Source organism: Thunnus maccoyii, chromosome 18, assembly GCF_910596095.1.
Source record: "Thunnus maccoyii chromosome 18, fThuMac1.1, whole genome shotgun sequence".
Classification (NCBI taxonomy): Eukaryota; Metazoa; Chordata; class Actinopteri; order Scombriformes; family Scombridae; genus Thunnus; species Thunnus maccoyii.
The window spans coordinates 25,678,938-25,702,535 of NC_056550.1; the positions used below are offsets into that span (position 1 = coordinate 25,678,938).

The 23,598-nt window shown below is 40.4% G+C and overlaps 1 protein-coding gene across 1 annotated transcript; it reads left to right on the forward strand.

Moving 5' to 3' along the window:
- The first annotated feature begins 19 nt into the window (after positions 1-19).
- foxk2b (forkhead box K2b) lies at positions 20-19,893 on the forward strand. Its single transcript, XM_042392920.1, has 9 exons — positions 20-483; positions 8,308-8,502; positions 10,257-10,410; positions 11,909-12,055; positions 12,262-12,455; positions 13,456-13,655; positions 16,145-16,390; positions 17,519-17,719; positions 18,783-19,893. The coding sequence occupies exons 1-9, from the start codon at positions 191-193 to the stop codon at positions 18,995-18,997; spliced, it is 1,845 nt and encodes a 614-aa protein (XP_042248854.1). The 5' UTR covers positions 20-190; the 3' UTR covers positions 18,998-19,893.
- The last annotated feature ends 3,705 nt before the right edge of the window (positions 19,894-23,598 follow it).

Below are 23,598 nucleotides of genomic sequence, written 5' to 3' on the forward strand. Positions count from 1 at the left end.
TGCTCCCTTTTCTCTCGGCGGTGGGTCGGAGCCGCTGTCCCTGGCCTCGCATGTTCCCCTCTAAATTCATGTTTTGAATTTGATGCCCCTCTTGTAGATTTGCTCCATTTACACGCCTCTGAAGGGCCGCAGTCAATAGTTTTTTTAAAATTTCTCCTAGTATTCGGCATTTGGAGACTTTAACCCGAGCATGGCTGTGGTGAGCGGATCGTCTGGGCCGGTTGCCCGGCTCGAGGGCCGTGAATTCGAATACATGATGAAAAAGCGCTCGGTGACCGTCGGCCGGAACTCTTCTCAGGGCTCCGTGGACGTGAGCATGGGCCACTCCAGCTTCATCTCGCGGAGGCATCTGGAGATATTCACCGCCAGCGACGACGGTGCCGGCAGCGGAGACTTCTACCTGAGGTGTCTCGGTAAAAACGGGGTGTTTGTAGACGGAGTGTTCCTCAGACGGGGCGCCCCTCCTCTGCAGCTACCACGAATGTAAGTTGTTGGGGGGAACATGTGGATGCTAGCCGTAGTAGCCGGCCGGCTAAAGTTAACAGTTAACAACATTGGGTTTATATTGGCTAGCAGTGCCGAGGGGACCACGTGTTTTAGCATGTTAGCAAGAAGTCCGCATCCTGTCCACAATGCCATTTTCTTTGTTGACATTTTTTGTTAGTAACAGTGTTTATTAGCCGCCTTCCTTCACTCCACGTCCTCTCCTGCGGTTAACTAGCCGCATTCCTGCGTGTCTGTACCGGAGCTAGTTAGCCAAAATAACCTAGCTAGCTCACAGCCACGGGGACGCTATTGTTGATGTTGACTTGTGGTTATTTTTCCTCTGTCACATGGACTCTCTTGACTTAGAAATGGTTAACTCGTGATACTGTAAACATTCACCCCCGTAGTCATGCAAACACAAGCAGTTAGCTGTAGTTTCTGTGCGGTTGTGAATGGAGCTCCCCTCGACCCCTAAACGTAAACAAACCCGCCCGTCCCCGCCCTGCCGGCTCAACAGCACAGCCTGCGGGAACTTTGGCCTCCATTCAAATACGCTGAAGTCTTCCTGGCAAGTGTGTCTCATCAATGATTTGCCAACATTAACTATGAAATAAGTTGTTTTTTTTTCTGGCGTGACGGATCTTTAATAGTTAAATTAGAGTGTTTTTTTAAGAGTAAGACAGACTGGCCCAGTGGTGAACAGACAGTTTGAGAGCGGTGATGGTGCAGGTTGCAGCCTGCATGGTGCCATTGTTTTAACTTTTAGGATTGTTGATAATGTGCAGTTGTGAAATGTGCTGCTTTCTAAACAAACACGTATCACTCCAGGAAATCTATAGCACTGATCTGTAGTAATCTGATACTGGGTGTAGGCTATTTTAGTGGCAGTTTAACAGATTAAAGATAAGTACAATTTGGATAATCAGTTCATTATTTTAAGTTATTTATCAAGCAACAATGCTAAACAATCGGTTTTACCAGCTTCTCAAATGTGAAGAGTTGCTGTTTTTTCTTCTGCCATCGCAAATTGATTATCTTTTGGGGTTTGGGGTAATTTGATGTAAAGCCAATGATTGTAGCTTAGTAGATTAATCACTTAGTTTTGATATCCTGTTGTCATATATTAATCAAACATGTCAATTTTCTGGTTCCAGCTCTACATATGTGAAGATTTACTACTTTTCTCAGTTATATATCATTGCAAACTAAATATCTTGGTGTTTTTGGTTTTTTTGCAATTAAAATACTTCAATTTAGCCAGTGTGGGGAAAAGTGTTAATTACAGTTTTTGCTATTTTCAGAAATTTTATAGACTAAATGATCAATCAGTTGAAGAATGTGTCATGGAACATACCACTTCCAAAATGGAAAAAGGCCTCAGACTCTACTGTTTCATCCCTGACATTTTTTTTGTGGTGTGCAATTTTGTCCTCCCTCGAATAATATCTGATAATCTAAAATAAAACGAGCCCCAGGGTGTATTTATGCACATAAAACAACAGAGCATTAGATTAAAACTGAGTTGAAACACATAAATCGTAATAGGAAGATCACGTTCGACCACAAACACACCAAACTAACTTGTTTACATTTTCACCAGACATATTTTTCAGGGAGGTGGTTGCAGTTTATTCACTACAGAGTCGTGTAGTGCATACAAACCTACCAGCCTCTGCCAACTGCGACTTCCCACTCCGCTTTCAGCTATTGTGCAATGTTAAATTGAAACCACTTTTTTTTTTTTTTTTTGCACTGCACAAAGAATAAGTGAACTTGTTTTGACTTGATGCAATATCTGGACTGCCAAAATTGTTGTTTTTGCGCAACAACCTTTTGTGCAACTGCACTTTTGTGTTATTGAGATTGATGGTTACATCGATTTTCTGCGCTATTAGCTACATCGTACTATATACACCAATGCATTTCATTATGTAAGCTCCACGAGAACAAGGGAGGAGAAGCAGTGGTTTCACATTCTCTTATTGATCAGGCTGACTGCCAATAAAGAGCTTTTAATCAGCAGCAGTCTTTACTACACATACGTGCATAAGTAAGACACTAGCAGCTGTAGCATGGGCTCACGTGCTTTACTGTAATCCTCAAGCTAGAGAGGACACTCAAACGACCCTCACTGTTTAGAAGAAGAAAGATGCCACTAAGGAAACGGATTGACAGCATGAGAGAACTTGCAGAGCTGTGGCTCAGGGGACAGGTTGGTTGTATTCCAGGGATTCCTCTTTGGTGATGTAAACAGGCCGAACAGAAGGAACAGCCCTCCCTCCCTCCCTGTTCCCCGTCTTCTCCCACACCCGCAAATTCTCTCCCAAGTTGTTGCTCTTCCTGTCTCGCTGTCTTCTTTGTTTACATTCTTTTTTTTTTTTTTCGTGGTGGTGGTGGTGGTGGGGTAGAGTGGAGGGGGGTGAAAATCAAGTGAAAGTTTTCAGTTGAACAAGCTTTGTTTGTTGCCGTCCTCACAGCTTCGCAGCATAGCAACTGTGCGTTTTTTGGAGTTTAGGCCCCATTGTGTTCATACAGGGGAATAAGAGGCTTCCATGAATGAATGCATGCATGGAGAAGGGGGGGGGGGGGTGTTCAACAACAACAACAACATCATCATGGATAGATTAGTGCAAATAATCATTAATTGCAGCACTAATTGCATGACAGTGTTTGTTAGAGTTTGCTTTTATTACCAGTGAAACCCTGTTTTAACACTGGGAATCCTCTGTCTTTAGAGTCCCTTTAAAACAACAAGGTGCATTTATTCTCAGCTGCAAACTGTCTGAGCTGGGCCTGTGTATCTAAACCTCAATATCCTGTATCATAACCTCAGTAGTAGATATTAGCGCTGAAGCTAATTCATTCACCAATCAGATGATTTACAGAAAATTAACTGGCAACAATTTTGAAACTCAATGAATCGTTTAAATGTGTTATTAAAGCAAAAAAGCCTTTTTACGTTTTCTCAAATGGGAATATTTGCTGCTTTTGTTTTAAACACATTTGAGGTTGCGTACTACTGGTCAGGAAAAAGAAAGCAATTTGAAGACATCCTGTTGGGTTTCAGAATCTTGTGATAAGCAGGTTTCTCTGGTTTACGTAACAGACTGAGAAAATCATCCGCAGATAAAAGTGATAATTGTCAGTTGAAGCTAATTGAAGTTGAATATAGAGCTGAGTGAAATGTGTCTGTAGCATCGAGTATTAGAAGTTGGTAACGAATGTCTAGTCAGAATTGTCTGGTTTACTGATTCCTTGATCAGACACGTCCTGACTAAGTTTAGCCAATTTTCTCAGTGTTTTACAGTGTAGACGGGCCGAATGTAATGAAATAAAACAGTAAGAGCGAACATAAACATAAAACGCCACAATATGTAACAAGTGTGGATATTGTCGTCTACCGACTAAATCGATCAGTGTTGAAACAATTAGTCAATCGACAGACAATTAATTGGCAACTATTTTGATTATTGAATAATTATTTTAGATGTTTATTAAGCAAAAATGCCAAACATTTGCTGGTTGCAGCTTTCCAAATGTGCGGATGTGAAGTAGGGATGTCAGTGGCCGAGAATATTATTGACCGGTTACGCATGTCGGGTATACAGGTTAACTAACACACACACACTCTGCTAATGGCTAGACAATTACATGTTCACAACATCAGATGTTCTTTTTGAATGGATTAAGTATTGGTGCAAAACTGACTTCTACACGGAGTGTTGCATTATGGGTTGTTTGTAGCATTAATGTTGCTAAGCTAGTGAGAGTCTTAAAGTCTGATTATAGTGAGTGTGTTAGAGTCAGTCAGCATTGAAAGTGTTTCTGCAGGAGTTTCTGAAGGCTGATGTAATGTGTTTTTCTGCCACAAAGGAAATAAATTCGAGTCCAAAACGTCTTCCGCCGTCTCTGCTGCAGAAACAGAATATGTCAAGCCGCCAAATACCACCGTCACAGATGATAAGGAGGCAGTCTTATAAATGCTAACTGTCGGAGAAAATATTTTTTTACCCCTTCCAAGAGCCTGGCAGCAGAGTGTGTGAGTATTTAACTATACTATGATGTAAGTTATATTCAAAAAGAAACGTTATTCTTCCAGAAACAGCTGTTGGAAAAGGAGAGGGGAGAGGATCTATTATTATTATTATTATTATTACTTATATTCGTACGTTGAGCACGAGTATGTTACACCATCGAGAGCTACTGTGACTAAACGCGCTGAAAAACACTTTGAGGAGAAGAAGGACGAGCTAAAAGTCAAGCTAATGTTAGCTCTGACTGCTGGACAGCTCTCACAAACAAAAGCTACCTCACAACTTTTCTTAAAAATAAACCAGTTAGTCGTCGGTTAATGGGTGTCGGTATGTCGGAAGCAAAATTAACCAAAACTGACGTTCCTAATTTGAAGCTTTTCTCTATGTGATGGGAAACCGAATTTCTTGGAATTTTTGGCTGTTGATCGGACAAAACGAGACATTTGAGGATCTGGGGCACTCACCGCCTCTGCTTAATAATTTACGAGGGGGGACCCTGGAGTTGATGGGTTTTGGAAAAGCCTATCATCAGTGAGAAACTGTTGTCATGGTAGTGAGGAATTTGATGTGGTGATTGTCTCGGTGAAAACAGTCTGAACTTGTGGGGAAGTTAAACCATCATGTGCTGCCTTTTGTAATCTAACTATAAAGGAAGTTTTGTGTCTGTGTCTCTGTCTGTGTGTGTGTTCTCTTCACTTTTCTTGACAACCGTTCATCTGATCTACTTCACACTTGGCGGGTGTGTTGCTGAGGACCGAAGGAAGCGCGGCGTCGAGTGTGAAGTCGTTTGGATGAGCGGTTCTCGAGAAAGCTGCGAGCAGAGCAGCAATACCCGGAGGCCAAGTAATTGTCCCGTTCTGAACAGGCACGTTGTGAACGGGCACTGCACTGGTACACTATAAATATATATACAGCCCTCATTAGTCATGTGACATGTCTAAACGTCAGTATTCTCATATTAAAGATGCTCGGGTGGTTGTTTGTGTTTTATATTTGAACATACACTAGTTTTCAGTGACAGTGGGATGAAAGACAATGAAGAACATAAAGGAACAAGATTGTTTTTGATATTCTGTTATTCCTTGATTATATTTAGATATCATTGTCCCCACTCTGTCAGTTACACACACACACACACACAGTTGCCAGATTTTGAGAAAAGCTCTGATGTTATTTAAAGGATCTTCCAAAAAACTTAAATCAGATCCTTTTAGAGAAGTCTCCTGAAAGGGTTCACGGAGGGCATATGCATAATGAAAGTGTCTCCCCTTACCAGTCTGGCTCCAGGAAGTGTTTCAGTCTCGTCCTGTGAGCAGCAAAGCTAATTTGAGATGTAGGTGTCGGGGATACAGTTCTCTCAGCAGATGCCAGCTCTTGCGAGGGCCCGGTGGAAAAAAAAAAACAAAAACTGCTGTGCCTGGCACTCCTTTAACTAAATGAAAAGCAATGTGTGCCTTCTCCTCGTCTCCTGGGTGTCAGGCATCCTAATCCAAACAATGATTTCTAGAAGAATTCCCTCGATGTTTTTCCTTTCATCCCTCCCCAATGTAAACGTCTATCATATACTAATGATGAGCCTTTTTTTTTTTTTTTTAATCAAACCTAAGAAATCCACCTTAAATCTTGCTCAGTGTCTGTTGGCACCATCCTCGCATTCCTGAGTCCATTTTGTTGGTTGTTGTAGTTTTTGAATTCCTCTGCAAATCAAATGGAGAAGTGATGGTTGGTTTTAATTATCAGCTATGTGGAAACCTCCGTGTTAGACGTTTTTGTGTTCTTTTTTAGATTCCAACAATATTCCAAAACTGTTTACAGGATTCAATGTCACAGAGGGACTTTATTTGTCACAGAAGGTTTTGGACTGTTTTTGTCAGACACAACAAGACGTCTGAATATGTCGACTTGGCCTCTGTGAAATTAAATTAAACTGGGGTATTTTTTAAAAACATTTCTTGGCTTTAACAATCAATCGGTTAATCAGGAAATGGAAACGTCACCGGGGCGAAGCAGACACTAGTGATTTTCTTCTCTTAGAAGCAACACAAACCCAACAGATAGAAAGAAAAATCTATCGTAGATCCAGAGATGAAAGACCACCAAGACCACTGACAAAAGTTTCATAGTTGGAGAAAGAATCCAGAGTCCAGACCGTGTTATTCTGGGAAATATAGGAAAGGTTGAAGGAGAAATAAAATACCTTGGGTGCTTTGTAAGAACCAGGTTAATATTGGAGAAGCCATTAGTTTACAAGTCGATATTAATTTGATTATTTGAATATATTTTTAGGGGCATCGGAAAACAGTTTGAGTTCCAAGGTTGAGAACAAATGTTACAATAACATTGTTGTGCTACATCACAGAGAAATACAAAAACCGTAATAATGAGCCTTTTAAATCCAAACTTTACAAGCGAGCTGCCTGTTATCAACGACGAACGTGTCAGAACGACCATTAAGGAGACTGAGTTACCCTTAAATCCTCCCTATCTCTCGTTTAAGGCAGTTTCCCGGCAGTAAAGTACCAAAGCTGACAGATATTTCCAGACCAGGTCACTGACTGAGTGATGAAGCTATGCCATTGGTCAGCTGAAGGCCAATAGCATAACTTTATCAGTCGCCTCAGCCGTGTTTTGCTACTCCTGTATTTGTTGTTTCAAAATAAAGGCCGTTTAGCATTTCACACACTTTCCAGACCTAATTTTTACAAGGTGCGACTAACCGACCAATGAAAACCTGTCAAACTCGGTCGACTACGACTCTTCTCATCGACTAACGGCTGGTCGACTATTAGGCAGCAGCCCAAGTTAATATTATACCAGTGAAAAATGTTTTATAGATGGGATTTTCCTTTTTAATAACTACTAGAACTAATGACTTTTTTAAGATTTAAAGTATTTACTTTTATTTCTTTTTCCGTCCAACCAAGAGCAGAAAGTCCCCAAGTCGTTTAAAACAGATGAAAGTAGCAAATCTTCACATTTGTGAAGCTTGAACCAACAAATGTTGGGACACTTTATTCTTGTTAAATGATCTGAATGTGAATCTGTTCAACATTTATAAATAGAGACAGACGCATATTTCCATCTGGATCATGTTGTTTTTATTGTAGCCCAATTGCAGCCAATATATTGAAATCTGACAGTTAAAAGAATATGATTACAACACATCAGCCGATGACATTTTACAGCATAAAAATAAACTTGTCAGTGTTCTCTTTTGGACGTATTTTATGTGCTTCAGTTTCATGTCATTGCCCGACATGTTCACAATAGTGATTTATCAGTCAGGCTCCAGTTCACATGAGGCTGAAACGCTTCAAGCGTCTTTTATATTTACCGCTTCGTCTAATTTAAGCCCGTCCTCCACCGCCGCCGAGGCCTCCCAACGAAACAGTCGACACAGGGCAGCTCCAGTCTGCAGAACGTAGTCTGTGATAAATCCTCTGGTTTTTGTTGCTGCTGCTGCTTGATGGTTGGTGGGTTGGCAGAATGGAGGGAGCTTCATCAAGCAATTGCATCAGTATTTGAATTTAATTAACTTGTCTTTGTCAGCTAATTAAAAAGCAGAGAGGCAGAGAATCAGCAAAGTGTTAAAGCCTCAGCGGAGGTTTATGTGGCGTTTATCAAGAACTGGCTGGCTTTTGAAATGTTGTTTTCATCGACGGGCGTCTCCGCACTTGTTCTCAGAGCTGCAGCTCCGGAGGGTTTTTTTTAAATCCTTTTTTTTTCTCTCTCTCTCTCTCTCTCTCTCTCTCTCTCTCTCTCTCTCTCTCTCTCTCTCTCTTTCCAGGTGCACTTTCAGGTTCCCCAGCACAAACATCAAGATCACATTCACCGCTTTGTCCAGCGGGAAGAAAGTGAAGCGCGAAGCACCGGAGTCCCCAGTGAAACCAGTACAACCCCAGATCTCCCCCCTGACCATCAACATTCCAGACAACATCGCTCACCTAATGAGCCCTCTGCCATCGCCTACTGGCACCATTAGGTACTCGCCACTGGAAATTTATGTATTCACTGGCCTTCAAGCAGACAGGAAATGACTTCTCTCTTCTTCTGTGCTGCTTTAATTATTTCACAGAAAAATTGGTATTTTACATTTTTTTTAAAAAGGTATAAAAAGCGTTGTTAAAGATTACACCAGCAGTTCTCAACATTTTTGGCGTGTGAGCCCTTTATAAAGAAGAAATGTCTAGTTGGGGATGATGTCACGTTTCAGATGTTTGAGTTGTGAGGGTTTTCTCTCTTTATATTTATCTTACAGTCAACAAATCTCATGTTTGGAGCCAAACCAACGATGACTTGTGTGTTTATTCTCTTATTCCTCTGTGCCGTAGACCTCCGTTAACGTCCAAAAACTATTAAAAACACATCAATGAGTCACAGCGCTGCACTTGGTGACATGGTCCTTCATCATGAAGAGTTCGGTTTGTTTAGAAACGGCTCAAAAGACGAAGAACAGCATCATGTTTTCCGTCTCGGGAGCGTTCTGCTCTCAGAGCTTTGCTAGCTTGTTGTGCTCTTCGTAACGAAGGAACATTGACGTGTTTTTTGACGATAACGGAGGAATAAGATATATCAGACTTTGCATACACACATAATACTTGTAAGTAGATCAATTCATTGTTTGTTTGGTTCTGCACATGAGATTTCTCAGCAATAAGAAAAATATAGAAAACTGTCATCTTTATCCTTTAATTTGAGGCACAAAGAAGTGAAATTATCCACTATTTAAACAAAACAAAACAAAGATTAGAGGAAAACGTTTGTGTAGCAGAACGTCCTCTCCCGTAAATGATGTCACGACCCGTCAGATTTATCTGGTGACCCTGTGGAGGCACCCCTCCCCTACTTTGGGAACCACTAAGCTAAACTACCTAATTATATGGAAGGTAGTTAAACCAGCTCCACCCCGAGCAGCTACAGCAGTAACATGCTGCTTACACATTAATACAACAGGATAAACAATCTATGAAATAATATATCAGTTACGCTGCACAACCAGTATTTTTACAGTGTCATATTGGTAATTTTATTAAAGGATCTGACTACTCCATTATTTGATCAGTTTTTGTTAATTCAATTGAATCCTGATTTGAAAACAATCAATCACTTCAACTCTCGTTTGGTTTCCAGACTCTTTAAGATCCTGGATCAGTACGTGACTGTAAGAAGTCACTCCCGCACCGCTGCCCATAGTTGACCTTGAGGTGTCAGCTGACCTTGACGTGGCCCCTATAATATGAGGATCAGCTTAGGCTTAGAGAGGGAGGCGGCTCCATCTCAGACTCTTAGATCCTCTCGACCTCTGACCTCAGCCACATCGTCAAAAAAAAACCAAGCAGGTTTCTTCTCATTTGAAAGTTGACTTCTTCTTCTTATAGTGTGAAAAATAAACAGTCACAGTTGTGAAAACGCAGCTTGTGACGTACATGCGGGAGTCCTGATCATAACATGAGTCTGTTTACTGGAGTATTAGACGCGATCATGATGTGAACGCCTTGTTGCTTGAGGCCTGATTGTGACTGCAGACTATCTAGGAGGAAGAGCCGTTTGCATAGATGTCGGCCCGAAGCGCTCCACTGCAGCACAGACTGCGGATGAGCCGAGCCCTCCTGGGAAACGCTAGCATACGTTTTAACTTAAAGCACTTCATTGTCATGTCCTATTGTTCTGTCTCTCAATATTCTCTAAGTTTCCTGACAGCTGACAGTTGTTTATTTATTTATTTTATCCCTGTAGTGCTGCTAACTCGTGCCCCTCCAGCCCGCGGGGCGCAGGCTCTTCAGGCTACAGGATGGGAGGTCGAATGGTCAGCTCCGCAGAGCTGCAGCTTATAAATGACAACTCCCAGCCTGAGAACGACAAAGATGCCTCCGGAGGCGACAGTCCCAAGGTGAGAGCAGCTCCAGAGTCCAGCCGCCGGTTTACACTTTGTCACTTAGTACACTCACAGAGACGTATAAACCCGTTGTTCTGTGTCTGCTGATGCGTTCAGATCATGATTTAATTCCCACATCTTCTACTAGATACACTGTAAACTATCTGATCACACAGATTTATGGTCACAACATGCGACACAGTGACAAAAACATCGTCTTCCACACACTCAGCTGTCTGTTTCATCAGTACATGTTGATCAGGTGACATTCATTTTCATTATCTGTTAATCTGCTGCTGGTTTTCTCAATTCATTGTTTGGTTTATAAAACAGTGAAAAATGTCAACCAGTGTTTCCCAAAGATGCAAATTAAAATGTCTTGTTTAGTCCCGACTGACATATATTCAGTTTACTGTCATAGAAGACAGAGAAGAACAGAAAATATTCACATTTAAGAAGTCCGACGTTTATTTCTTCAAAAAACTGACTCAAAATGATTCATCGATTATCAGAATAGTTGAATAGATTCATTTTCTGTTGATCGACTGATCGTTGCAGCTTTATGTTTTTCAATTTCCTGATATTTCAACAGCTGGTAAGTCAGACTGAAGGAGAGCTGCATCGATTAATTGAACAGAAAATTAATTAACGCAGCTATTGTGATAACCTACGAGTCATTTTATTTTTTTAAAACAAAAATACCAAAAGAAAAGACTGTTCCATCTTCTCTTTTTATTTTAACTGAATATCTTTTGGGTTTTAAACTGCTGCTCAGACAAAACAAGACATTTAATAACATCATTTTTGTTTGGTTTACAGACCAAACGTCTAAACATTTTTAAAGAAGTGGTATTGTGGAAAACAAAAACAGTGAAGTTTGAGATGCATTAAGGATGAACAGTAAACAGCCTGCTGGACAGAGAAGAAGGAAAGATGAAGATTTAGAGAAATCCAAACAACTTCTGGTGAATAAAATGTCACAGATATGTTTTAAAATAGACTCAGTATTTATAAAAATGAGTCCTAAAAGGCTATAATAGAAGATATTTAATAAAGAAATGCTAACAAAGATCATTGTTAGTTGCAGCTGTAGACAAAACAAAGAACTGTTTGGGTTTGCGTGTCATGATCTGAACACACAGCACGACATGAAGTCAGTGTTTCACTGTTTGAACACTCGATTTCCCAAACAAAACATATTTAACCTGCATGAATCTGGATAAAATACAATGACTTCTTTTTAAATTCTGATTAAAATAATGTCATATTTGAAGAATCTGTGATACAAACAAACTGCACACATCATACAACAAAGACACCAAAGAGATCAGAAGAGCAGGAGGTGGACTGTTAAGCAGCAGTTTGGTGATTTAGACCAGATTTGTCTATAAATATCTTTTTGCTCTGGCAAATTAAAGTGATGAATTACATGTTTTACAGCTGGAAGGAAGATGACACACAGACACACGTTTTGTTTTCTGGGTGTAATTGAAAATGTTTTGCTTCTCGGCAGGACGACTCCAAACCTCCGTACTCCTATGCACAGCTGATAGTCCAGGCCATAACGCTGGCTCCGGACAAGCAGCTCACACTAAACGGAATCTACAATCACATCACAAAGAATTACCCCTACTACAGAACCGCAGACAAGGGCTGGCAGGTGAGTCCGCACGCACGTTTGACTGTCAGCACGATGGTGCAAAGATCCAAAACCTCAGTGCACGGTTTCCCTGGAAACAGGCAGAAGCTGGCAAAAAAAATGAAATAAAATGCAGAATATAATGATAAAAATGAACCTTTTTATTATTTATTTCTTCTGCTGTAACGTCCTCTTCACTCCTCGCTTTTCTTCTTCTTCTGCTGCAGAACTCGATCCGTCACAACCTGTCGTTGAACCGTTACTTCATCAAAGTGGCGCGGTCGCAGGAGGAGCCCGGCAAAGGTTCCTTCTGGAGGATAGACCCGTCCTCGGAGGGGAAGCTCATCGAGCAGGCCTTCAGGAAACGAAGGCCCCGGGGAGTCCCCTGCTTCAGGACCCCCCACGGACCCCTGTCCTCCAGGTCTGGTTTCATCCCGCTCTGTCACACACACACACACACACACACACACACACACACTCTCTTCCTGCTTTGATTCATAAAACCAACCGTTTACAACACAGTTTACTGCCGTCTGCCGGGTTGTTTTGTGTTTATCTCCACTATTAGGGTTGTTTTGTGCTTATTAAAATTTTAGATTGAGCTGGAAGCAACACACACACTTTCCAGATTCCAACAGCAATAACTGCAGAGTTTCATATGAGTCATGAAAACAGACATTTCATTACATTTTACAGACGTGACGTGATGATGTGTCCCTTTAAAAAATTGTATAATTTTGGTCTTTTTACAACACTTGTAGTTATTTATTAGGGGTGTGATTCTCTCTATTTTCAGTCTCTCACTCCAGTATACTGCATGCAAACCAGTCACTGGTGTCCTTACTCCACTGAAATACAATATGAAACATAACAGTTATAAATGATCTGCAGCTTTTAAAAGGTTAACTGCATTTGAGAGCATTTTACAGTCTTCTGCCTGCATGAGAATAATGAAATAAAAGTGTAATTTACTGACCGACATCACTGGTTAAATGTCATTTAAAAAGAGAAGTTTTGTTCACTGGTCCACTAACGTTTAGTCTGAGTGACGGCGTATAAAGTATTCACAATATACTTCACACTAGTCTCACAGAGGTAGAATTATTTAGTCATTAAATCAAAATATGCTTGTATCCGCTGCCTTTTTTTGAGGATGAACTTCTAGATAACTCTAGCGTGTGCACGCTGTTAACTGTCCGGGTGCTGCGCTGCCCTCGCAGTTTAGTTCCGCCTTTTTTCATTGCGTCAACATCAAGTTAACGCTTAGAAAATCTTTTGACATCTGTGAATCGATTCAGAATCGTAGAAGATAAATGAACAACTAGTAACTGATAGTTACGACGTACTGAATAAAGACTCATTAAAGCTGCTCTTTCTGTTTTTAATTAACTTTTCTTTTTTTTTTTTTCTGTGACCCTCAGGAGCGCCCCGGCCTCTCCCAACCACTCGGGGGTGCTCTCCGCTCACTCCAGCGGCGTTCAGACCCCTGACAGCCTATCACGAGAGGGCTCCCCGGTTCCCCTGGAGCTGGAGAACTCGGCTCCAGCCCCAGTGTCCACCGCAGCGGTCCAGCCCAAACTGGCAGTCATCCAGGAAGCACGCTTTGCACAAAACACACCAGGTACACTTTCTGCTTGTCTTTTAGTTTTCATGTGACTTTCTCTCTCTTACGTTTGTTTACAGCAGCGTAAATCTACCTCTGTGGATGTTGACTCTGGCTCGAGTCTCGTCGTTCATGTTTTCTTCTCACGTCATGTCAAGTTGAATCAAGTCAGCATTCCTGTCTCAAACAAAAACATTCCATGACGGAGAGAAAAAAATAAAAATCATCAGTGGATTTGACTGTAAAACTGTTAAGAAGTCATTAAATTTTATTGCCGCTCACATCGGTTGTTGGATCACCGTGTTGTCTTCAGGTAAAACAATTACAGGTCTTGTTAAACTCTGCTGGTTTTGGACCAAGTTTCTGAGCTTCACTGTTACACATAAACAGCTTAATTTGAGGCCTTGACTGCTGACTTTGAAAACAACCTCAAACATTACAAAACATGGCGATCTTTATCTTTTCCACAGTGCTACAAATGCTGTTATTTTTGCACATCCTGGATACTTGAGTTAGTATTGAGTGGCGGCTTTCCACATATCATATCGGCCTTAATACAAGACGACTCTGATGTTAACACGGCCTCCTCTTTTCCAACAGCTGCTTTGTAAACATACAACACACCTTCACACGCGTCCTGATGGGAAAGTTTCCCAGAGATACAGAGATGCTATTAATCCAAAGATAAGACAGCTCTCATCCTTGAAGCCTTTTTCTCTTGTTAAAAGTGAAAAACGTTTGTTTAAAGCAGAACATAAACCCCACATCTTGTCTATCAGTCACAGTCAAGCCTTCAGAAACTCACCCAACACTTTTAGTGCTCGCTGACTAACAGTCTCACTATAAACAGACTGGAAGAAACTGGCTAGCGTAGCAACATTAAGGTTACAACCTACAATGCAACACTCTGTCAGAACTAGCAACCCCTACTTATTCTAGGGCTGTAGTCTGCTGGTCGACTGGTCGATTAGTTGGTCGATATGCTCTCGTCCGACTAAATTCCATGGATGTATAAAGAGAACTGGATACAGGAAGAGCGCCAGGCTTTGAAGCCAATTTGACATAGCGGCCAAACCGTGTAATTACAACGTCACGTGATGCACACTGGCCCAAAAAGACTTTTTCCCATAGACTTGCATTGTGAGAGAGACGTCTGTAAATCAGCGGATAAATTTTTCTGAGCGTCACAACCCCCGTGAAATGACTCACTATCAGATTTAAATCCGTTCAGTTCAATCACATTTCAAAAGCCTAGAAGAGACGTATGATTGAATTGTTTTATCCCCATTCAAGTTAGCCGGAGGGCTAAACCGGAAGTAGCCGACTCGGTCAGAGAAAGTCACTAGTGCGCATGCTCTATGGGCCGCACAATGCGGAAGATCCGGGTACTTTCATACCTGGAAGTCGATTTTTTTTTTTATTTTTTTTTTTGGCTTCATGCACCACTGAGCAACTTCATAAGAATGAACGGGGGCCCCGCCTCCGACGCTGTATCCAGTTCTCTTTATACGTCCATGCTAAATTCTCATTGGTCGAATAATCTCCGTGTTACTTTCCTAAGGAGAGAAGTGCTACATCAACAGCTTTCCAGGATTGATCCGTTATTTCCTAAAATTGGGGGGTGTATTCAAAACACCCCCGTTGTTTTCACAACTTTGAACTCGCCCAACCCCAATGAAGCTTCCAGGGTCTAACTGTACTCAACGGTTACTCAACGGTAACTGAATCAGCGTTTCTCCTGTAATAATTTCAACGAACCCCCGTAAGGCCAAAATATATATATTTTTTTAATGCCAAAAATAACGCTAAATATCAGTAGCGTAGCTCCGTTTAGGAATAGGGCAGTGCTTAGTATGTTTGCGTAGCGAGTGGGAAAAGAGCGGCAGGAAAGTAACGGTTGATGCTAGCGGAGCAGAGGAAAAGATTAGCGGTAAGTTGTCAGTCTGGCAGTAAATGTACAGTACAGACTCCAGTGTAATAGTTAATAAATGCTAAAAAGTCACGTCTGTTGTTTCCCCAAGTGCTGCAAAAGTGAAGGGGGTTAGCTCCAAAGTTAGCAACAATACGTTAGCTTAACCTGAAGAGGCAAAACGGAGAAATGACTACAGCCCAACTTATTCAAATGTAACTTTCATTTCATTTCTTTTTTTAATAATTAGAATAGGGCTGCAACTTATTTTCTCAATTAATCCACTCACCTTCTTGTCTGTAAAGTATCAGTAAATAGTAAAAAGGCCCCTTTTTATTTTCTTAGAGAAACATCTTCATATCTCTTGTTTGGTCTGATCAACAGTCTAAAATTATATGTTTAGTTTACAATCATGTAAGACAAAGAAAAGATTCAAATCATTACATTTGAGAAGCTGCAACAAGCAAATTTTGGGCACCTTAAAAAAAAATTACTAAAACCATTATTTGATTATCATCAAAGCTGCCAATAAATGTTCCCTCAGTCAACTGATCAAATATGGTCATTTTCTCATGTCGCTGCACTGTTTCCGTTCCAGGCTCGCCTGTTAACAACCAGCCGGTACTCATAGCAGTCCAGCGTCAGTTACCTCAAACCATAAAGCCAGTGACCTACACCATGGCCTCCCCAGTGAGCACCAGCACCTCCCAGCCTGCTGTCCAGACTGTCCACGTCCTGCAGCAGATCCCAGCAGGGTCCCTCAGCCCCGCCGCTGTCATCACCCAGCCAGCCACCATCATCAAGAGTGAACCGCAGGAGAACGGAGAGCACACAGAGGTCAAAGGTCAGTCGGGAGCGAGCGAGGAAATCTCTTTGTCCGCTGGTGTCTAGAGCTGAGTAGCAAACATCGATACTTTTTAAAGAGTTTCAGTAGTTTTGAGTTTGAATGTCGGCGTTAAATGCTCATTCAGATTTTCTGATCTAAATCTTTATTTGTTTACTTTGCATTTTATTTAAGCAAAGTTCTGTTACAGCTGCTGAAACATTAAACATGGAGGTATTGAGAAGCTGAAATATTTTGCTAGATGTGGAAAAGAGTAACATACTAGTACTGAAAAATGACCTACTAGTGTTGGAAGCTGCTCTGTTCTTCTGCTTTGGTGCCTGAAATAACAATTTCCCCCAAAAATAACATAAAAAATGGGTATAAAGAATCACCTCAAACCCTTCTAATGATCTTGTAATTAAGTTTTATTTGTCATAAATAAGCCTGAAAACACTTAGCAACAGATTAGTCGTTTATCAAAATTGTTGCTGATTAATTTTCTGTTGATTTTAATTGACCAATCATTGCAGCTCTGGAGGAAATGATGTGTTCTGGACATTTGTACCAACAGTGATGTTTGCAGCTTGGCTCATACAGAGAGCTTTGAAATGGAGGAAAATCTGCTTTAATGGAAGAAAGAAGGAACATAATCTTTGAGAATTGTTTGGTTTTTTGGTTCTGAGGCTGAAGTGTCTTCTTGGCTCAGATATCAGAGCAGTTTGAAAGATATCCAACGTGAGGAAGCTGTGAGTGTTGTGAGATCGTGTTTCTGTATTAGCAAAGTAGTCGTGAGGAGAGTTGAGCTATAAATATAAAAAACCAATTTATTTGGCAACAAAGAAAGGCCAAGTATGCAGCTTTTTAGAAACATTTTCTTCCTTTACTTCCTATACTTTATCATTAATTACTCGCTGGTTTAATAACCCTTAATTCATCATGTTACAGTTGTTGGTGTAAAAGCACAGTCACTATACTAAGAAGACGGTTAATTACAAAAATAAGACTTACAGAACAGAAAGAAAGGGGTGAAATGTGAGCAGTATTTCCCATTAATTCATCATTTAAAGATATGAAACCAGCATTTTTGTATGTTTTGTAGCATTAAATGTTTTTACTGAAGTCATTTTTTTTTTTCTTTCCTCTCAGTCAAAGTGGAGACGGTTCCCACCATCACCTCTATAGGTGGCTCCAGTCGCATCATCCAGACCTCCCAGTCAGCCACGCCCCTGCAGACTGTTACCATAGTGCAGCAGGCCCCCATCGGTCAGCACCAGCTGCCCATCAAGGCCATCACACAGAACGGCACCCACAGCATCACCACTGCCATCCAGGGAACCGTCAGCTCAGGTGAGACGCCACCTACACGTCCTTCATAACCATCACTATACTGGTCTCTGATTGGTTATCCGCCTTTCGTGGTTTTCTAGTTCAGATGCTTCAGCCGAATCACACAAAATGTAACTTTATTATTCAAAGAAGGGAATAAATTTGATCAGAGAGACAGTAAACTTGAGGCCAAGCTCACCGGAGCTTTTAACATGTCGGCGTTCGGTATTTAAAATCATGTGTTAATTGGTTGACAGTAGGATGGAAACGGTGCGGGGGAACCAGCCGCTCCAGAGTGGGTGAAAAGTGCACAAAATATATGAGAAGTAGGACTGCAACTAATGGTTTTCACTTTTTAATTTGTAGTAATTTCAGTCTTTCAAAAGTCAGAAACTTGTTAAAAAAAAAAAAAAAAAAAAATTCTAATTTCCCAGAGTCCAATGCTTCAGATTTCTTGTTTTATCCAAAAACAAGCAAAAATATTCAATTTAAAATGATATAAAACAAGAGAAAAGCAGCAAATCTTCACATTTCAGAAGCTAGAAATGGAAAATATTTGATAATTTTGCTTGAAAATGACAATTAAGTTAATTTAGTTTTCTGTCAATCAGTGAACTGACTGATTCTTTCAGCTCTGGATACAAGATGACACAAACAATAGAAGAACTGCTCGGTGTTTTTCTATTAAAAAAAACCCTCCATTTGACATTTTTAATAGGCTTTTCATACAATTTATTTTGATTAACCATGCGTAGAGAAGTCTACTCTCTTATATTGTTGAAGCTGTCTAAACTTATTGGAATGATGGTTAACGACTAATCCAATAAATTCAAGTCAACCACAAGATCTTCTGTTGAACATAAACACTTTTCTTTTGCCTCCGCTGAATCTGGAAAAAAAAAAAAGTCTCTTAAAAGTCTATTATCCCATACTGGCAGCAGCTGAGCCAAACCACACTTCCCACAGGCCTCCTGCTTACAGATGCTGGTTAACCACAGTTTGAGCCGCTCTGACAGTCAAGTATTTCCTCCACTAACCCACCTCCTTCCCTTCTGTTTCCTTCCTCCTGTTTTTTTTTTCACAGCTCCAGCTGTGGCGAGCCCCCTCCACCTGCTGGCGGCCCACGCCTCCGCCTCCGCCTCCCTCCCCACCAAACGGCAGAACGGGGACCAGCTGGCCAGCGAACAGCCGGACGCCAAGCGCATCAAATCAGAGACCGAGGCGGCGGCCGCGGCGGCCTCGACCCCAGCGGACTCGGACTCATCGGCAGCTAACGACCAAGGCGGCCAACTCAACTAGTCCGTACAAACCACATAACCACACAACACCCCACCACCTTCTCTTCTCTTCTCTTCTCTTCTCTTCTCTTCTCTTCTCTTCTCTTCTCTTCTCTTCTCTTCTCTTCTCTCTGTCTCTCTCTCTCTCTCTCTCTCTCTCTCGTCCCCGTCGTTTCTTTTTTTATTTTTATTTGTCTTCCTTCTACCACTGACTCCCGAGGTGCCAAACGGAGAGGATTCTTTTCATTTTTCAGTTTGGGTTATCTGTTCTAGAGCATCAAAAGAAGAAGAAACAAACACAAAAAGAGATAAAGTCCACCCCTTTAAAGACTGGAATGTGGATCAAGAACAAAATCAAGATAAACTCCAAATGAAAGGTGTCCCCTGTGAAGCCACTGAAAACAGGAGAGTGACTAAACCAAGACCACAGGAAGCCTTAACAACAATTTAACCCTTACGAGCTGACCTTTGACCTCACGTGGTCCAGCGGAGGAGGGGGGAAGTAGAAACCCCGACTCAGCTCGGGCTGGACGCCACCCCTTTCTGTCGTATCTACCTCAGAGCAGATAGGAGACTCTGGCAGCCAGCGGCGGACAACATCCTCCCATCCAGGACCCGTCGGGGGCGGAGGAGGGAGGAGGAGGGGGGGGAGTGACCAACCGAGCGACGAGTATGACGAACATCCGATGGTTCAAAAAAAACTTTATTAAAAAAACAAACAAAAAAACAACGGTCAACGCATTCAGAAAGGGATCAACTCTCGGAGCCAATATTCCTGAAACTCTGGCAGCTAGCCTCTCACAATACTGACCTTCCTTTACGCAGCTGTACGTAGATATGCAGTATTTTGTTGTTCAAATGTGGAGCATAGGATTTTTTTTTTTTTTAATTTTATGTATTTTCACTTATATAGATAAGTAATAATTTAATTAAGAGGAAGCGTACAAAACGGTGAGGTCGGTGACATTTCGGTAACTAATTTAGAAATCTCACTTACTTTCTTTTTTTTTTTTTTTTTTTATGTGGACTTCCTTTCTGTTCGGTGAAAAACAGTGTAGTTTTCGTAATAATTGTTTCTTTACCCCCCCCCCCCCCCCCCCCCCACCAACCCCCTCCACCTCCACCACCCTCGTTCTGACATATCCACATGCCAATCGCTTCGTTATACCTACATATTTTAATACTTGAACAGATAACCGATTATAAGCATATGAAATCTCCATGTGTAGTTCCAGATGTTGATGACCTTGCATGTATCCGACAACAGAGAAGTTGTTAACTGTAAAATTTGAACAGAGGAGTTTAAAAAAAAAAAAAAAAAAGGAAAAAAAAAAGATTTAAAAAAAAAAAAAAAAGAAGAAGAACCTGCTTTGTCCAAACCAGATTTGCTTGATTATTTTACTCTGTTCTGGCGACCTGGTGAGTCTGTTTTCTGATTGTACACGTTCCAAACAATAGTAAAAGGAAAAAAACAATTGATGTTTGTTCTGCTTCAGTGGAGAAATGCTTTTTTTTAATAAATTAATTTAAAGCCCTTTCCCTGTGTCTTCTTGCCTCCATATCAGAAAAATAAACCAACAAACTGTAGTAAAGTCTTCAAACCGGTAGTTGACCCTGTTCACCACCAGGGGGCGGTGTAGGAATGTTTGTCAGGTTGTCCTTGAGAGCAGTGGGTCTCAAAGTGAGGTTCAGGGGCCTCTGGGGGGTCCCCAGCAAATAGAGGAAGAATTTATTTTCATTATAATTCCATCCAAGTAACACAGTGACAGATTTTATGACTATTTTGGTCACAAAACAACATCTAAAAGCAAAAATCCTACCAGATGGAACCAGAAGGCTCCTTGACATGAAGTTTGAGATCCACTGCTTTAAAGGAGCAGTGTGTAAGATGATAATATTCATAAGTATGTTTTAATTAGTGTATAATCACCTGAAAATTAGAATTGTTGTGTTTTTGTGACCTTTAGAATGAGCTCTTTATATCTACATAACACAACATGAGTGCACACGGACACTTCTTTTATTCTCTTAATTTGTGTCAAATATATCATCACTAAATAAAAGCAGATGGCTAAGTTTTGTTTTTTTTTCAGATAATGAAAAGTGATGTGTAAATTCATCAGATGAAAAGTAATTAAGAGAAATTTTAGGGTTTTTTTTAAATTCATGTACAAATATAAATGGAGCAAAGTCACTTAATCAGGTTGTAGGAAATAAATTATTACACATCAGTGATTTTAATCATCTTTTTTCATTTCAAGACAGTTTAACGTCTCAGCTGATGTGTAATTTTCATTTTTCTCCATGTTTAGAGTTGCAGGTGCAGAAACACAATTTCCAGAACAAAAGAACAAAGAACTTTATTTAGTAAAGATTAAATAGAAATACCTGCACTTTTAGTAGAAATGCCTTATAAACAGTTTATTTATGCAGAAAGTACATTTTCTAGCTTATAAGTTACAAAGGCATTTTTTCCACCTACATAAGGCACATCTTGTCTCCAAAAGAAAAACTCGTCGGTACATTTGTTACTTCCAGGCTGGATTATTGTAATTCCTTATTATCACGCTGCCATAACGAGTCTCTACAGACTCTCCAGCTGCTCCAGAATGCAGCTGCATGTTTACTGACAAAAAACTAGAAAAAGAGATGATCATATTTCTCCCAGTTTAGCTTCTCCGCCAAGGACAACTGTAAAAATCCAGAATAGAAGTGGTTCTCTGTAAATTAAAGAGTACAGTCTGGACCTGATCTATGTGAAGAGAAACTATGAAAAACAATAAGAATAAAATGTACAAACCGCAAAATATAAAATTAAGATCAATCCAAAGAAACAGAATGTTTTAAGGTTTCTTTATAGATGTGAAACGAGCTGCTGCAGAGTCAAGGAGCAACAAGAAAATGAAAAGATGAACCAGATCTGATGTGTGTGAGAATTTCTCTTCTGGACCTTTCGATCGTATCACAGAGTCTTCCTCAGCAGCCGTGGAAAAGAACTGAACAGCTACTGAGTGAAGGTCAAGTTTCAAGATCAAGAATTAACTTTCAGTCTCAGTTTGTAAACCTGCATGAACGAGGAGTCCATTAAGTCATCAGAAAAAGTGTCAATTAGAACATGAACAAACTCTGATTTGCTGATGAAGATCATGCGAAAGCTCCAGAACTGCTAATGACTGCATCTTGTGATGGGATGACTTTTATCAAGATCCACATAATATTTTTTTTTTTAAAAACAAAGTGTTATTGTACAAAGAGAAGAACATAATCCCTCCTAAAACCCCTAATAACTAATAATCATATTTCAAAAACAGATGAGGATGTTTTCAAATGTTTCCAACAAAGACACAAGGATCCATCTTTGATTTCATCCATAAAGTATAAAAAAAAAGGTGGAAAGTGGGACTAGAAAAGTTCTTAACTTCATCCTACACCCTGTTCGAACATTATTTGTTTATTTTTTGTATGATGTTATTTTAACATGTTCAAAATAAAAGAATCTAATGAAGGATCCATCTCAGATATATAGATTTGATATGAAAAGTCAACAGAACAGTTCTAGTAACTTTTTCTTTCATAATTCTTGTTTTTAAGAAGACAAAAGTAAGTTTCCTTCTTCTTCTTCTTCCATTAATCAAGCAGCTCTCACAGCGTCGATGTTGTTGGTCGGATGTGTTTTGGTTGACACAGAGACGCCCGGCGACCGTGAAACAATTATCCCAGTTTGCATCCTGCGGAGCTCCAACATTCCTCCTTTGTGTCGGAGTTGCTAAATAAAGCCGCCGTGTCGGAGGTGTTTCCTCAATCCAGGCTCGAAGGTTCGGTTCACAAAGCTGCAGATGTGCTGAACTGAACAACAAACCCTTCAGAGTCAAAACGAAACTCACTCACAGCCGCGATGAAGGTGTGAAGAAAGCTTTTAATTGTCCTGACATCACTAAATAACACCTGAGTCTCATGATGCAACCAAACAGATGTGCACTGATGTTAAACACGTCCTCGTCTTTAACGAGGCTGCTAATTAGCTGCAGAGAGAAACGCTTACAGATGATGTCACATATCATAATATATGAATAAATAGAAAAGCTGATAAATTAACAGTTTTGAGGTTAATTAACGAGTGCGCACCAGCGGTTGTTGATGTTATCAGATATGCAGATGGAAGAACATAAATACACAGACGGCAGATGTGCGTGTGCGTCATTTATTTGCATTGTGAGATTAGTTAGCAGGAGAAAAAATAGAAATAAATAGAAATATCAAGCAGATGTTTGTCCAGAATTCTGCATCAGCTCATAAACACAGAGACAAGTTATTGTCATGAGATGAAAGTATTGTTGGTTTGGAAAGTGTAAAAGAGAAGAATGTCATAAAAAAGTGTTTTTTTTTACTTATTATTTTGTATTTATAAGCAGTAAATAAAGATGTAATGCATGGTTTATAACACATTATAGTGCAGTTACAAGCAGATATTTTAAGTGCTAATTAATGTGTAGTATTTAGCAGTGGTGGAAGAAGTATTCAGATCCTTTACATAAGTAAAAGTACAAATACAGCAATGTAAAAATACTTCATTACAAGTAAAAGTCCTGCATGTAAAATCCTACTTAAGCAGAAGTACATAAG

Coding starts and splice junctions, on each gene's coding strand:
- foxk2b (XM_042392920.1), top strand. CDS start 191: ATGGCTGTGGTGAGCGGATCGTCTGGGCCGGTTGCCCGGCTCGAGGGC. Junction 10,411..11,908: donor CCGGAGGCGACAGTCCCAAG/GTGAGAGCAGCT, acceptor GCTTCTCGGCAG/GACGACTCCAAACCTCCGTA. Junction 17,720..18,782: donor CCAGGGAACCGTCAGCTCAG/GTGAGACGCCAC, acceptor TTTTTTTCACAG/CTCCAGCTGTGGCGAGCCCC.